The 17106-nt window shown below is 42.9% G+C and overlaps 1 protein-coding gene across 5 annotated transcripts in view; it reads right to left on the reverse strand.

Annotated features, from left to right (window-relative positions):
- The window catches only part of LOC144683879 (uncharacterized), a 135881-nt gene that overhangs the window by 95058 nt on the left and 23717 nt on the right, over positions 1-17106 (reverse strand). For 4 of the 5 annotated variants that reach the window (XM_078547420.1, XM_078547419.1, XM_078547418.1 and 1 more), the window contains exons 2-3: positions 6274-6772; positions 4222-4373 (exon numbers count right to left, since the gene is read on the reverse strand). In XM_078547420.1, coding sequence (XP_078403546.1) covers positions 4222-4373; positions 6274-6395 — 274 coding nt within the window. In that variant the 5' untranslated portion in view covers positions 6396-6772. The remainder of the gene's footprint in view (positions 1-4221; positions 4374-6273; positions 6773-17106) is intronic. The other variant, XM_078547417.1, reaches the window with a different exon arrangement.

Below are 17106 nucleotides of genomic sequence, written 5' to 3' on the forward strand. Positions count from 1 at the left end.
GAGACAAAACATCCTCCCAGCATCTACTCTGTCAAGTTCCCTCAGGATCTTACATGTTTCAATAAGATCACCTCTCATTCTTCTAAACTCCAATGACTATAGGCCAACCTGCTCAACCTTTCCTCATAAGACCCATGAAAAAGCCATGTGAACCTTCTCTGAACCACTTCCAATGTGAATATATCCCACCTTAAGTAAGGAGACCAGAACTACAGCAGTACTCTGGTGCTGTCTCACCAATACCCAGTACAGCTGTGGCAAGACATCCCTACTTCTATACTCCATCCCCCTCTCAATAAAGGCCAACATTCCATTTGGCTTCCTAATTACCTGCTGTACCTGCATGCTAACATTTTGTGATTCATGTGCAAGGGCACACAGATCCCTCTGTACTACAGCATTCTGTACTCTCAATTTAAATAATATTCTGCTTTTCCATTCTTTCTGCCAAAATGGACAACCTCATTTTCCCACATTATACTTCATCGGCCAATTTTTTGCCCATTCACTATTCCAATCTATATCCTTTTGTATCCTCCTCACAACTTGCTTTCCTACCTATCTTTGTATCATCAGCACATTTGGCTAGTTACAGTTTGGCAACCTGAAAATGACCCATTTATCTCAACTCTGTTTTCCTGTTAGTTAGCCAATCCTCTATCCATTCAAATATATCACCCCCAACATCATGAACTCTTATTTTGTGTATAATCTTTCATGTGGCACCTTATCAAATGTCTTTTGATATTCCAAATTCAAATACATGATATCTACTAGTTTAGCCACCCTATTTGTTATATCCTGAAAGAACTCTAACAAATTTGTCAAACATGCTTTCCCTTTCACAAAACCATGTTGACTCTGCCTGATTGTATCATGATTTTCTTAATGTCCTGCTGCTACCCCCTTAATAATGGTTTCTAGCATTTTCCAATGGCAGATATTAGATTAAATGGCCTACAATTTCCTGCTTTCTGTCTCCCTCCTTTCTTGAAAAGCGATCCACTGGGACCTTTCCAGAATCTAGGGAATTTTGGAAGATTACAACCAATGCATGCATTAAAAACTGCAGCAACTTCTTTTAAGACCCTAGGATTCAAGCAATCCAGGGAACTCAAGGTCCAGGCAACTGGTCAGCCTTTAGTCCCATCAGTTTTCCTAATACTTTTTCTCTGGTGATCATGATTTAAGTTCCTCCCATCATTTTGCCTCTTTATTTTGTGCTATTCTTGGAACATTTTCTGTGTTTTCTACAGTGAAGTCAAATAAAAAATACTTGTTCAAAGTGTCTGCCATTTCCTTGTTTCCCATTATTAAATGTCCCAGTCTCACCCTCTAAGGGATTAACACTAAACTACTCTCTTCCTTTTCACATACTTGTCGAAGCTTTTACTGTGTTTTCATGTATCTTGCTAGTTTTCTCTCGTACTCCAATTTCTCCCTCTTTATTATTCTTTTAGTCATCCTCTGCTGATTTCTAAATTTTTTCCAATCTTCTGGGCTACCACTAGTCTTTGCTGCATTGCACATCTTGGGCGGGATTTTCCGCACCCGCCTGCCCCCGGGATCTTCCAGTCTCACCGCAAGTCAATGGACTTCTGGCTGGGGCACCACCTCGCCCGCGGCAGGTCCCACCCGCAATAGGGCTGGAGAATCCCGGCCCTTGTTTTTCCAATTTGATACCATCTTCAACTTCCTTAGTTAGCCACAAATTGTACATCTTTCTCGTGCGGTCCTTCTTTCTCAATGGAATATATCTTTGTTTAGAGTTATGAAAAATCTCCTTAAATGTCTGCCCCACTGATTCTCTACTGTCTTACTTATTAACCTAGGGGTTCCCATTTGACCCAGGGCTTCCCAGACTGTGGGTTGCGACGCCCGCTGGGGTCGCTGGACATGGTTTTGGGGTCGCGGACTCCCAAGGAGCAATGGCAGCTGTGGAGTTCAGAGCAAGTTTTGACATCTGCGAGGTCCCTTTAAATGCCCGTAATGTCAGTCAGTGGTCATGGTTTAATTATCTGTTCTGAGGCCCAATTGCTGCTCCTACCGCAGCCTGAAAAAATTTAAGGACCACCTTTTTACAGGGCAGACTCAGCAATTTTAAACACCCCACCCCGGACAACAAATATTCCCTGCAAAACAACCCTCCTCCAATCAACAACTCTCTAACCTCCATATCCCCCCCACCCCACCCACCCACCCGCCACCCCAGACCCCTTCCACTATCAATTTTCATTCTGGGGTCACATGAAGTCTGAGGCATTAAAATGGGGTGGGGGTCACATCAGGAAAAGATTTGGGAAGCACTGTTTTAACCCATTTTCCCATTCCACTTTAGCCAACTTGATCTTCATACCCTTTTAATTAACCCTATCTCATTACATATTACCAGGTCTAAATTAGCCCGTTTTATGGTTAGTTCCAGAACATATTGTTCGAAGAAACTACCCCAAATACACTATGAACTCATCCACCTAGCTACTTTTGCCAATTTGATTCGTCCAAACTATGTGAAGACTAAAATCTCCCACAATTATTGCAATACCTTTCTTACAAGCCCCATTATTTCTTGATTTAAACCTCTGTCCTACAGTGTAGCTACTGTCAGGGGGCCTGTAAGCCACTACCACCTGTGACTTCTTTCCTTTGCTATTTCTTAACTGATTCTACATTTTGATCCTCCAAACCAAGATGATTTCTCACTACTGTATTGATCTCATCCTTTATTAACAGAACCACTCCATCCCAATTTCCTTTCTTTCTGTCCTTCCGAAATGTCAAATATCCTGGAATATTCAGGTTCCAGCTGTGGTCACTTTGCAACCACGGCTCTCTAATGACTATCATATCATACTCATATTTTTATTTGTGCTATCAATTCATCCATCTTGTTATGAATGCTGCATGCATTCAGATAAAGAGCCTTTAATTCTACCTTTTTACCATTTTTCCTTAATCTGACCTTATTTGCTGGTGCACTCATGTTTGTATGCTCTGTCCCTTCATGTTGCACTCTGGTTATCATTATGTACATTGCTACCCTGCACTATTGCCCCTTGTCCTTTCTCTTCAACTTGTCAAATCTCCCCTTACATAAACCCACCCCCCGGCCCGCCCATCCATCCCCCCGCTCGCCCATCCATTTCCCACACCTCCCCCCACCCCCCCCACAACTATTTAGTTTAAAGCCCTCCCTAAAGCCCTGGTTACATGATTCACCGGCACACTGGTCCCAGCACGGTTCAGGTGAAGGCTGCCCCAACAGTGGAGCTCCCTCTTTCCCCGGTACTGGTGCCAGTGCCCCATGAATTGAAACCCATTTCTCTGACACCAGTCCTTGAGCCACTCTTTCCAGTGGCTGAGATGACAGGAATGAGGGGCCACAGATACAAAATTAAATGCAAGAGATTTAGAAGAAGAGGGCGGCAGAAATTTCTTTATATGGAATTATGAGGCTGTGCTATTCAATTCTAGGCTTAATAGTTGAGGCACAGACTCTCAACCATTGAAGATTAAGATGGATGGGTGGATGGAGGAAAGTAGGGTCGATGGGAATTGGTGAATAAATACCAATTAGAACAACATGGAAAATAATTGCTAATTGGACCAGGTGGCCTGCTTCCAAATTATAACTTTCATCTACTCCCAATAGATCTACAGGAAAGGTCAATGATATTGAAACCAAAAGAAGAATTTATAAAAGAATTAAAACAACATTATTCATCAGGCCCATAAGATTTAGTAAGATGCCTTTTGGATGAAATGCTAACAAGTCTCGCCTCTCAAGTGGATATTAAAGATCCCCCAGTACTAATTGAGGGGCATGGCATCCTAGCTAACAGTTATCCTTCAACCACACCTCTTAAACAAATTGTCTGGTTATTAATCTAATTGCTATTAGTGGGATCTTGCTGAATGCAAATTGGCATTTCCTACATTAGAACAGTGACTACAATTCAACAATACTTAATTGGCTATGATACACTTTGATATTTCTGACATCACGAAGGGCACTGTATGCGCTTGCTTTTTTATTTTGTATGAAGATATCATTTCAGTATTGCATTTAAAAACAAATTTTAGAAAAGGTAAGCTTCATATGGCTTGTAGAAAATATACAACTTACATCAAAATGCATTATTGGTCACTTGATCTCATGTGTGTTGTACAAAGTTAAAATATTGAGGGATTCAATTGATGAATGCTCTTGCAATAATTTACCGTGTGTTATGGGCTTTTTTCCCCGTATTGAGGCCTTGATTAGTTCCATTCCAAGTAAAGAATTCCGGTAACGCTTTGCTTTAACTTCATCAAACCACTGCCCAGTAACTAACTTCCTTCTCTTTTCATCTTGAATAGATTTCTGTGCTGTCCTGAAGCAAGAGCAGAGAGGGTTTTCAAACAATTTCAAATAGTATTCAGTTTTCTCACATTAAAGGTTACATTCTAGTGTCATAGAATCTTCTAATCAAGCAGGAAGCTTTACAAGAAGACTGGAATGGAGGAGGAAGGAGCGGAGCAAGCGTTTTGCAGGTTTGAAAGCACATTGATTATTGCACAAGTAATGGACAATCAGAAACGAAAATTCATAAGTCAACCTTGGCTATCTTGATGTTAGAACTTGAAGATTTCTGTGTAACTCTTTCGAGTACATTCACAGTTCTTGACTTTTTTTTTGTTCAAAGTCCTGGAGTGGGACATGAACCCACAACCTTCTGACTCAAAGGTGAGGGTGCTATGAACTGAGCCACAGCTGTGTAATGGTACAGGCACACTGTTTACTTAGAGCATGTTTCAAGGCCATGTGCGAAGGATTATTGTGAATAGCTCTGAGAGGGTGATCTATGAACTGTTCATACACAGGAAACATCTTATTAAAATTTCATTGGTGGATGAAGCTAACCTTTTAAAAACTATCATTGTAGTGCATGCAATAAATTGGATAGTATTCTGATCAGTGTGTTATTACCAGCATGATATTGCTGAAACAGTCTTTTAAGAGATAGATTAATTTAAGGCTAACAGCCTAATTGCTATACATAGACTCAAAGGTTAAGAGCTGTATGATCAGCAAGGTTTCTGCAATATAATGTGCTAGTTGGTTTCAAGTTCAGAAGTGCCAGTATTTTAAGATTGCCTTCCATCTCTAACAGTGCGACATCTGCAATCACCTTAATAGCTTATAATGAATCTAACAATATGCTGTTTCACTGACAGTCGTGTGTGGATTGTGCACTGTTTACAAATATAACATTTCCAATCTGCCCTTGAAACAATGTGCGACACATTTGCAGCCAAATCTGGGGAGTGCCTTAAATCACTTACTAAGTTAGATTGGCATATTAAATGTTTTGAAGAACTTGATTACTGGGTCATAGCTGGGAAAACAGAGGTAACACTTTTTTGGAACCAGCAATAGGGTGACTGAGCCAATCAAGAGCCACATCTTAATTATCTAAACTCAACTCAAATCATTTGCATTGTAATTGTTTAATATTGGGAAACAATAAGTGTAGACATCGGAATTCCCAGTAATAAAAACAAAATAGCTTTACATAATCATTGCCTCAGTCACTCATTGTTTTATACTTTAAAGAGCAAAGATAAAAGGTTGCCAGGTACCAATATTTTGGGCAGAATTCTCTATATCATCAATTCAAGTCATTGATCTTTGAAATGGAACTGCTTTTGGGAGGAGTCTCTGTTGGAGAAATGAGTACAGTGTGCCAACATGACCTCTCCTGTGCTGAAATGTCAATGGACTAGTATACTTCCAAAAAGCTCAACAATCCAGTAATACATAAGGAAATGCACTGCATGATGTGGTGCTGAACCAAATTGATCAAGATGAGCAAATGGCAGTGAAACACACCTACGTAACATTGGGTGAAAAGTTTTAGTTAGAAAGAAAGCTTGTTGCTGCATCTCAATATGCTACTAATATTTTTGAATTCTATGTTTTAAGACTATTTCTGTGTATCTGAAGTTGGCAATGGATTTATTAGAATTTAGAAAATTGAGCATGAAAAGCTAAGGAAGAACTTGTGATGAATTATGATGACGAAAACAGAAAGAATTGCTGCAGGCCAAAACCTATGTTTCAATGGGAGGATTTTCAGATACACATTCTTTAGAGCCCCTAGTAATATCTCAAGGATGGCAAGCATACACCCGCATGTAGGCGTGAGAGCTACATTACAACATGGAACAATTATCAACACAGATCAAGTTCCAGCTGCTAAGTGAATGAAGATTGATAAACAAGGGTCTCACCTGATTCGCTCACTGTCTCTTTCCTTGAGTTCAGAATCCCTCTGAATTACTTTCACGACTGCCTGATATTCATCCTCTGTCAGGAAACTGAGGTCCAGGTAACTATCCATCACTCCCTTCATTCCGTTCTTTAGTAGCACAGAGTGGGCGTGGGGAGTCTGGGGAGGTGGTGATACAGAAAGCACAAAGCACTGCTACTACTACAGGATTCACAAGCAAAATTCAACCCAATCCTCCGTGATCAGAGTTTGCTGCACAAGCAATTAGATAATAAATCCCAGCAATAGTTCTCCAAACGGTATCAATTTCTCTTAGTAGGTTTTGGTTGCAGGATTAGTATCAAAGTGTCCATATCCAGGAGTTGTCAGGTTTTGCTTCAGATGAAAGAGCCTTCAATAAAAACCTCAGTGTATTTCCACATGAGCATGCATGTATCTGTAAATGGTGCACAAAAGGTTATGCTCATCAACAGCTTCAGAGGAAATATATATAAATGCACCTGCAGCAAGAAAAATAAAGATTACAGTCACAACATCAATATATTGGACATGTACATCATGCCAAAGAGATCATCTTAACAATTAATATTTACACTGCACCTTTAATGTAATGAAACATTCCAACTCCTACGAACATACATTTTGATGTAGGGATTACTGCAATAACCTTTGATGTGGCACTTTATCAAATGCCTTCTGGAAATCTAAGTGCAGTACATCCACTGGTTCCCTTTTATCCACAGCACACGTGACTCCTCCAAAGAAATCCAATAAATTGGTTAAACATAATTTCCCTTTTACAAAACCATGTTGACTCTGCCTAATTGCCTTGAATCTTTCAAAGTGTCCTGCTATAACATCTTTAATAACCGCTTCTAATATTTTCCCTATGACAAATGTTAGGTTAACTGGCCTATAGTTTCCTGCTTTTTGTCTCCCTCCCTTTTTGAATAAAGGAGCTATATTTGCTATTTTCCAATCTAATGGAACCTTCCCCGAAAATAGGGAATTTTAGAAAATTAAAACCAGTGTACCAACTATTTCACTAGCCACTTCTTTCAAGGCCTTAAGGTGAAGTCCATCCAAACCTGAGGCAGGATCTTCCGGTCGGCGAGCAGGGGCGGGGCCCGCTCGCCAACGCGTATAATGATGCGGGATGATGTCGGGTGGAACTCCCGACGTCACCCCATGTCATTTCCATTTTCAGGTCGGTGGGGGTGCAGCCGAGTCAGCTGCGCACCCACTGACCTCTCAACGGCCTATTGAGGCCATTGAAAAACTAATTAAAATCATTAACGGACCTGCCCGTCCAACCTTAAGGTTGGTGGGCAGGCCGGGAGCTCTGACGGGCTTTGGAAAAAGCAGGAAACCTCATCCACGGGCGGAGTGAGGTTTCATGAGGGTATTTAAATTTTTAATAAAGATATTATGGACATGTCCCAACTCATGTGACAGTGTCACATGAGGGGACATGTCAGGGAAATTTTTCTATCATTTGTATTACAAATTTTAATTTGGAGCCAATCTCCCTGAGGCAGCACTTAGCCTCAGGGAGATGAGTGCGCTCCTTTGCGCGCATGCACGAAAGAGCGCACTCCCGGCTGAGGGAATTCCCCCCCCTCGCCCGCACAGGGAGCACATAACGTTTCTTGGCAGTCGTCACGCCCCCAAATGGGGGCGCCGATCGGAGACGCGCCCACCTGCCGCCCCCATCCCCCACCCCCCCACCAAACAGGGGAAAATTTTTCCCTGGGATTTGTCAGCCCGCAGCCCCAGCAAATTGCTCAATACCATTTCTCTGGTGCTTGTAATTTTCCGAGTTCCTCCCTCCCTTCTATTTCCTGATTTACAGCTATTTCCGGGACATTACTTGTGTCCTCTATAGTGAAACCGAAGCAAAATGTCCATTTAATTCATCCGCCATCTCCCTACTTTCCATTATCAATTCCTAAGACGCACTCTCTATAGGACCAATGCTCACTTTGTTAACACTTTTCTTATTTAATTACCTATAGAAATTCTTACTATCCGTCTTTATATTACTAGCTAGCTTTCTCTCATACTCTAATTTTTCCCTCCTTATTAATCCCACTGAATACACCTGCCAGCTGAATATGACAGGCAACCTTAAAAACAAGGAACTCTCAGCACATAGGTTAATTCCCCCTAGTCTTTCCTGAATAAATCAACAGCTCTTCCCAGTAAGACAATGAATAGAATGGAGAAATACTTTACAAGTCTCCAGTAGTAAAATCAGGCATAATATGTTGGTCTTAATGAATGAAGATCCCACTGATCATAGGAAGTTTTTAATAATCCAGTAAACATTGCAGGGTCACATAGCACATCAGGAAGGGCAGAGAATCTTTGGTCACTGCTTGATGATTTTACACTTTCTTGGGTTTATGTATTTTGGTAAAATAGACAAGATTTGAAATACAATACTACCATGGTTACCAATTAGCTGGCACTGAACACAAGAGGACAATGGGACAAGCATCTAATTCCAAGTCCGGTTGTTAAGGGAAACAAGAGCTTTTTGCATGGGGGAGTGGGGGGGAGAGAGAGAGAGAAGGGGAATTAAAGAAAAGTAAAGAAATTAAGTCAAAACTGCATTGAATTTGAAGTGCCTTATCAAGATAAAACAGTCGTTATTCACATACACCCAGTAAAAGAGGGCCATTACGGGGGTTTTTGGAGAGTCATTTGAATTTTTATCCTCCACCTGAATTTACTTTGGTTGTGAAGTTGGCAGGTTACCAAGCCTCTTGTCACAATGATGCTTTGCAAAGTCCACTGGGTACATAGTATAGCCTCGTCAGATTCGTCCTCCATCCCGGAGGAGGAGGAGCAGGGAACGGGTTGGACAACTAGAACACCAACAGTATTAGTAATAGGCCCATACTATTACTTCATTGTCTAATCGGTTTGGCAAATGTTCTCTCAGCCACTTTCCAGAACTCAACTTTAAACCCTCAGCACCACAGCTGTTTTTTTATGAGGAAAGCTGAAGCCTCACCGTCAGATCCGAAAGCGTGGGGCGACCCCGCTTTGTCCGGTGGCAGGACCCAGGGAGACATATGCCCAGAAGTGGCCAGCTAAGTGGCCATCTGCCATCTCTATAAAGGATACAGCCCGCCCCCAAGAGCTGCCAGCCCAATCAGAACACTGGCAGCTCAGCAGAGCCACCGCTAGCAGTGACCATGACCGTGCACCCTCAAAGACAGATAAGTGGGGTTTGGGGATGCCAGGGCCAGGGAAACAGGCCTCCCCAGTGATTAAGGGAGAGAGTTCACTGGGGGCAGGCAGTGCTGTTGCTGCGGGGATGGCCATTGCTGCTAGGGAATATTAATTGACCAAAAAAGGAGATCCCTCCAGAGTGTGCTGGGGGACCACCAGGTTTCACTAGATGGTCTCTCTACAGAGCAGCAGCCCCTTACGCTGCTGGTAAAATGCCCACAGAGGCTGGAAGAGATCCTTAATTGGCTATTTAATTGGCTCAATTGGGCTCCCAGCCAGCGGCCAGTCTGCCAGCTTTCCCACTGCTGGCAAAATTACATGATGGCAGGGAGATGCCAGACATGCTTCCCCGTGCCATTTTGCCAGCCTTCCCATCTCCAAGCCCATCACCCAAGGGGCTGTTAAAATTTCAGCCAATATTTTTTTAAATCCGCAAGATTATCCGATGTCCGATCAGTTCCTGAATAATTACTTGTTATTGTATTATGACCAAATTCTCAATGATAAAGTTGTTCATGATGAATTGAATAAATGCTTAGTTTACATATTCAGAGGAATAGTACACTGTGCACAAGTTTGAGGTTTCTTTAAAAAAATTACAGGAAAAACCATTATTCTGATCGATATTAAAATGATCCTGAATTGAAGGTGACAAAACTGTATGAGTGATAAGTACTACAGCTTTTAGTAAACCAGTGGGGCAGGGTGACCAGAAAGCAACAGAACTGCACACAAACCAGCTTTCAGTTTTTAAACCAGCCTTTAGAAAAACAACGAGTGCATCTCTCATTGTGATTAATAGTATGTGTGCAAGAAAAGGTATAATAGTTAAGGAATAGATTCCAGAGCTGAAGATTAGTTCCTGGAACAAACGTTAGTATTGTATTGTAGTACCAGCTGTAGGTAAACCTATGTGTTGCATCACAAATAAATAAGTCCCTGCACGCAATACGAGGGATCAGCTCTACATTTTTTCAACCCATCTGCATGCCTGAACTTGATACTCTGAAGACCCATAGCCTTCCGAAGAGAAAATTGCTAACAGCACAGCATTTTTTAAAAAGCGAAATTTAAAAAATGTTTTAAAAATTTTTTTAAAAATATATATATTTGATTTCCAGGTTGAGTGTTTTATGAAGTCATTTTTATTTATGGAAATTTATTTTTCTTATGGCTGTACGAGTTGGTTAGCAAACAATAGCTGGCATCAGCCGACAGGCAGGAAGATAGAGCGGTCACACCCAATTGGCCAAAAGGGACAAAAAAAAAAGATTCAGCCCCATTCTTCTGAGCCATCTCTCCTTTGCAAGACTCCCTGACTCTGCACCCATACCCCTCCCCCCCCATCCTCGTATCCCCCTCAAGCCTAAGAGGCATATCGAAGCTCATTGCACTTAACTGCATGAACAGTTAAATCATGGATAGTAGAATGCATTGTTTCTCCCTGTCATTTATGAGCAAGTTGTCCTCTATCCAAAGAGTAGGCTCATAGACTTATGATATCCAACATATGGGGGCTTGTGCCAAATTTGCGAGAGCTGTCTCACAGACTAGTCGAACAATAGCCTGACAGTCATACTCACGGAATCATACCTTATAGATCATGTCCCAGGTACCACCATCACCATCCCTGGGTATGCCCTGTCCCACCAGCAGGACAGACCCAACAGAGATGGCAACACAGTAGTATACAGTCAGGAAGGAGTTGTCTTGGGAGCCCACATCATCAACTCTGGACCTCATGAAGTCTCACAGCTTCAGGTCAAACATGGGCAAGGGAACCTCCTGCTGATTACCTCGTACCCACCCCTATGTCAGCTGATGAATCAGTAATCCTCCATGTTGAACACCACTTGGAGGAAGCATTGAGGGTGGCAAGGGCACAGAATGTATTCTGCAGGGGGGCGGGGGGGGGGGACGGACTTCAATGTTCATCAGCAAGGGTGGCTCAGTAACAACACCACAGACCGAGCTGGCCGAGTCCTAAATGACATAGCTGCTAGACTGGGTCTATGGCAGGTGGGGAAGGAACCAACAAGAGGGAAAAACACACGACCTCATCCTCACCAACCTGCCTGCTACAGATGCATCTGTCCGTGACAGTATCAGCCTTGTGGAGGCGAAGTCCTGTCTTCACATTGAGGATACCCTCCATTGTGCTGTATAGCACTACCACCATGCTAAATGGGATAGATTTCGAACAGATCTAGCAACGCAAGACTGGGCATCCATGAGGCGCTGTGGACCATCAGCAGCAGCGGAATTGTACTCAAACACAATCTGTAACCTCATGGCCTGGCATATCCCCACTCTACCATTACCACCAAGCCAGGGGATCAACCCTGGTTCAAAGAGGAGAGCTGAAGGGCATGCCAGGAGCAGCACCTGGCGTACCTAAAATAAGGTATCAACCTGAAGCTACAACACAGGACTACTTGCATGCCAAACAGCATAAGCAGCAAGTGATAGAGCTAAGCGATCCCACAACCAACGGATCAGATCTAAGCTCTGCAGTCCTGCCACATATAGCCATGAATGGTGGTGGACAATTAAACAACTCACTGGAGGAGGAGGCTCCACAAATATCCCCATCCTCAATGATGGAGGAGCCCAGCACAGCAGTGCAAAAGATAAGGCTGAAGCATTAACAACAACCTTCAGTCAGAAGTGCCGAGTGGATGATCCATCACGGCCTCCTCCAGAGATCCCAAGCATCACAGATGCCAGTTTTCAGCCAATTCAATTCACTCCATGTGATATCAAGAAACAGCTGAAGGCACTGGATACTGCAAAGGCTACGGGCCCTGGCAATATTCCAGCAATAGTACTGAGGACTTGTGCTCCAGAACTTGCCGTGCCCCTAGCCAAGCTGTTTCAGTATGGCTACAATACTGGCATCTATCCAGCAATGTGGAAAATTGCCCAGGTATGTCCTGCACACAAAAAGCAGGTCAAATTCAACCTGCCCATCAGTCCACTCTCCAACATCAGTAAAGTAATGGAAGGGGTCATCAACAATGCTATCAAGTGGCAATTGCTTAGCAAAAACTTGCTCACTGAAGCTCAGTTTGGGTTCCGCTAGGGGCACTCAGCTTCTGACCTCATTACCGCCTTGGTTCAAACATGAACAAAAGAGCTGACCTCCAGAGGTGAGGTGAGAGTGACTGCCCTCGACATCAAGGCAGCATTTGACCAAGTGTGGCACCAAGGAGCCCTAGCAAAACTGAAGTCAATGGGAATCAGAGGGAAAACTCTCCGCTGGTTGGAGTCATACCTAGCACAAAGGAAAATGGTTGTGGTTGTTGGAGGTCAATCACCTCAATTCCAGGACATCACTGCAGGAGTTCCTCAGGGTAGAGTTCTTGGCCCAACCATCTTCAGCTGCTTCAAATGACCTTCCTTCCATCAGAAGGTCAGAAGTGGGGATGTTCGCTGATGATTGCACAATGTTCAGCACCAGTTGCAACTCCTCAGATACTGAAGCAGTCTATATCCAAATGCAGCAAGACCTGGACAAGATCCAAGCTTGGGCTGACAAGTGGCAAGTAACATTCACGCCACACAAGTGCCAGGTAATGACCATCTCCAACAAGAGAGAATCTAACCATCGCCCCGGGATATTCAATGGCATTACCATTGTTGATTCCCTCACTATCAACATCATGGGTGCTACCATTGACCAGAAACTGAACTGGACTAGCCACATAAATACTGTGGCAACAAGAGCAGGTCAGAGGCTAGGAATCCTGCGATGACTAACTCACATCCTGCCTCCCCAAAGTCTGTCCACTATGTACAAGGCACGAGTCAGGAGTGTGATGGAATACTCCCCACTTGCCTGGATGAGTGCAACTCCAACAACACAAGAAGCTTGACACCATCCAGGACAAAGCAGCCCACTTGATTGGCACCCCATCCACAAACATTCACTCCCTCCACCACCGATAAACAATGGCAGCAGTGTGTACCATCTACAAGATGCACTGCAGAAACTCGCCAAGGCTCCTTGGGCAGCACCTTCCAAACCCACAACCACTACCATCTAGAAGGACAAGGGCAGCAGACACATGGGAACACCACCACCTGGAAGTTCCCCTCCAAGCCACTCACCATCCTGACTTGGAAATATATCACCGTTCACTAGTTCAAAATCCTGGAACACCCTCCCTAACAGCACTGTGGGTGTTCCTACACCACATGGATACAGCGGTTCAAGAAGGCAGCTCACCACCACCTTCTCAAGGGCAATTAGGGATGGGCAATAAATGCTGGCCTAGCCAGTGACACCCACATCCCGTGAATGAATTAAAAAATCCTTAAATTTCTATCCAGGATAGATCCATTCAGCAGCTATTCAATCTTCAATTTGTACTTTTGCTAAACATTATGGTATAAGAGGAAGGCAGCCCAGAAAAAGATTATTTTGGTTTCTATTAAGTAAATAGAAGGAAGATTTAGATCTCCATTCCTGTGCCCACTGCTAGGATTAGAACGGAGGAATCAGATCAATCTTAATAAAAGTAGCAAAGCTAGAGGAAGCGTACATGAAAGTGTTTATAATGAATACAGTTTACTTCAACTCATATTATAGCTCCAATTACACAAAATCTTTAATTATTATCTAAAGTGACACTTCCACTATAGGTATACAGAGCAGGAAATACATTTTTACATGTAGGAGGGGCACAAGATGCACGATAAGGAAGAGGCACTGAAGGCAGCTACTAACTGTAGCAAAGTCAAGCAATTCAACAAATCTTAGCAATTGGAGATTACCAATTCGCTAAACTCAAAACAAAGAAAATGAGCAAGGAATCAAATAACTCCAATTTGACCTCATGGACTTTGGTTTCCAAGCCAACACTGGTACATTGCACATGATTTATTAAGCTTCATTCTCTGTTCTTAATCTTTAGTGAAAATCCAATTACTCGTTCATTCAATGCCAAGCTCTTGATGAAACACTGCTTATGGGCAACACAGGAAGCGTGAAACCAGAAGTCTGGCTTAGGTTAAGAACAACGTGGTAGGGCATAGCATGTTTCCTTTCCCAAAGGGAATTAATGACCCCATTGGATTTTACAGCCGTTTTTTTCCTCTTGTTCCAACCCATAGATTTAAATCATTGTTACTGAAAGGGAGAGGAAATGCAAAAAGAAAGGTGTTTTACCAATATTGTTTATTTTCTCCCCTTGCCCTCAGCTACTGAAGTGAGAATTGGAAAGCGCGCAGATTACTTTCTAATCAATGGACAATTCATTTTTAAGAAAAACAATATTTAAGACCTACAATGTCGAGCAAATGTATGGCAGAGACAGCACCCTCACTAACGTCATCTCAGCATGTCTGAGAGCTTTTTTCCTTAAAGATCAAGCAACATAATAGTCATTTGGAAGCCAAATATTTTACTTTGTTTCACCTTGCCAAACGAATTGAGTTGAATGCGAAGCTTAGAAGCTTATGGTAGGCCTTTGAGCTGCCTTACATAGAAATTGTACAATTGAGCGGTTGGTCTGGTTACGTCATGTGACTGATATGATGTAGACAGGACATATGCAGCCCAAACCAGGGAAGGATGGCACAGTCCCTTCCACAAAGGGAATTAGTAAACCAGTTGGATTTTTACAACAATTGGGCAATTTTTATGATCATTTCCCCCATCCTCAACTTCTGATGTGAGCCACAAATTACAAGATTTGTTAGTTTCAATTTCGCAAATTACCATGAACGAGTTTAACTTGTGACTCAGGATTGCCTTTCCAGGGCCATAAATCATTACACTATTGCAGCCATGGAAGACATCCTGAGCCGTTAAGAGTTCAGATATTATCCTAATAAAATTAGAGTCAGCTGGTTTGTAATCAAAGGAGCTGACCTAATTTCAAAGTTCATTCTCAAACACAAGGAAAAGATATTGTGAAGAGTTAACCAGTTCGGGTCTGTGCCAGGAAGGGGTGAAGAAAAAAACAACAAGGACTAAAAATTGGATAAGGCCCAGGGAGATGGAGGTGTGGTGGTAATGTCAGTAAACTAGAAACCCAGAGGCCCAGGCTGAGACACTGGGGACATGAGTTCAAATCCCACCATGTGAGCTTGTGGAATTTAAATTCAATTTAAAAAGTCTGGAATTATAAATCTAATCTCAGTAATAGCCATGACAACTATTATCAATTGTTGCAAAAACCATCTGGTTCACTAAATGTTCTTTAGGGAAGAAAATCTGACATCCTTACCTGGTCCGGCCTACTTGTGACTCCAAAACGACAACAGTGTGGTTGACTCTTAAATGGCCTAGCAAGCCACTTATTCAAGGACAATTAGGGGTGGACAGAAAATGGTGGGCTTGCTAGCAATGCCCACATTCCATGAAAGAATAAAAGAAAAATGTCAGTGTGAGGATCGCAATGTGCATTTACCCTGCACCATGGAAGCAATGCAGGCATCATTCTGGACCATCTTGTGTAGTAGCTTTTTATGTGACTCCTTATTGAATGTATTTTGGAAATCCAAATAAAGGGTCCCCCTTTATCTGCCCTGCTTGTTACCTCCTCGAAGGACACCAATAAATCTGTCAAACATGATTTCCTTTTCATAAAACTACGTTGACACTACTTGATCGTATTAGGATTTTCTAAATGTCCTGCTCCAATCGATTCCAGCATTTTCCCCAATGACAGATGTTAGGCTAACTGGCCTATAGCTAACTGCTTTCTGTTTCCCTCCTTTCTTGAAGAGGTGTTGAATTTGAAGTTTTCCAATTCACAACCTAGGGAATTTTGGAAAATTACAACCAATGCATCCATTATCTCTGCAGCCTCTTCTCTAAAGGATGCAGGATTTTGTCCCAGAGAATACTGTGATGTTCTGCAACAGAGGGATGGAAAGGTGGGAAAGTGTGAAGCAACATTGATCTGGGGAACTGGAGCCTGATGAGACACTTACAGGCAGCCTGCCCGGAGCAACAACATCCCAGATGTCCCCTCCCTTCCTCCTCCTCTTCCTTCCTCTTCTCCACCTGGGGTAGTTGACGAACTCCTGGCGGCATGGCTACACCTTCTTGATTACCAAGTTGTGAAGAATGTAACAGACCACCATGAATCAGGAGAAACATGCCAGTGAGTACTGTAGAGCACCACTCCCCTAAGTGGTCCATGTAGCAGAATCAGTTACAGGACGCTGATGGACTGCTCCATGACAGCTGTCATTGTGGGATCGCTGATGAATGTGTACAGTAGTCGAGTAGCAGAGGGAAATAATTAACCATTTATACAACAGGCAGCCTTTGTAGCTGAGCACCACCCTCTGGTTTCATGTGATAACCCGAAGATGTTGGGAAGGGCAGATTGGCAGAAAGTGAAAACATTATGACTCCTTCAAGGATACGGGTACTCACAAACATGATGATCTGTGCATGGTTGCACACCAACTCCACATTCAGGGAGTGGTCCCTTTGCGGTTTCAGTACATCTCCCTATTGAGATTTGGCACCCGCAGAGCCACATGTGTGTAACTGACAGCTTCCTGGACAATGAGGAAGCCCATTACCGTGTCAAAGCAACATGCCCACTCCTCTTGCTTCTCTCTCCTTAGAGAG

This window comes from Cetorhinus maximus, chromosome 8, assembly GCF_964194155.1.
Source record: "Cetorhinus maximus chromosome 8, sCetMax3.hap1.1, whole genome shotgun sequence".
Classification (NCBI taxonomy): Eukaryota; Metazoa; Chordata; class Chondrichthyes; order Lamniformes; family Cetorhinidae; genus Cetorhinus; species Cetorhinus maximus.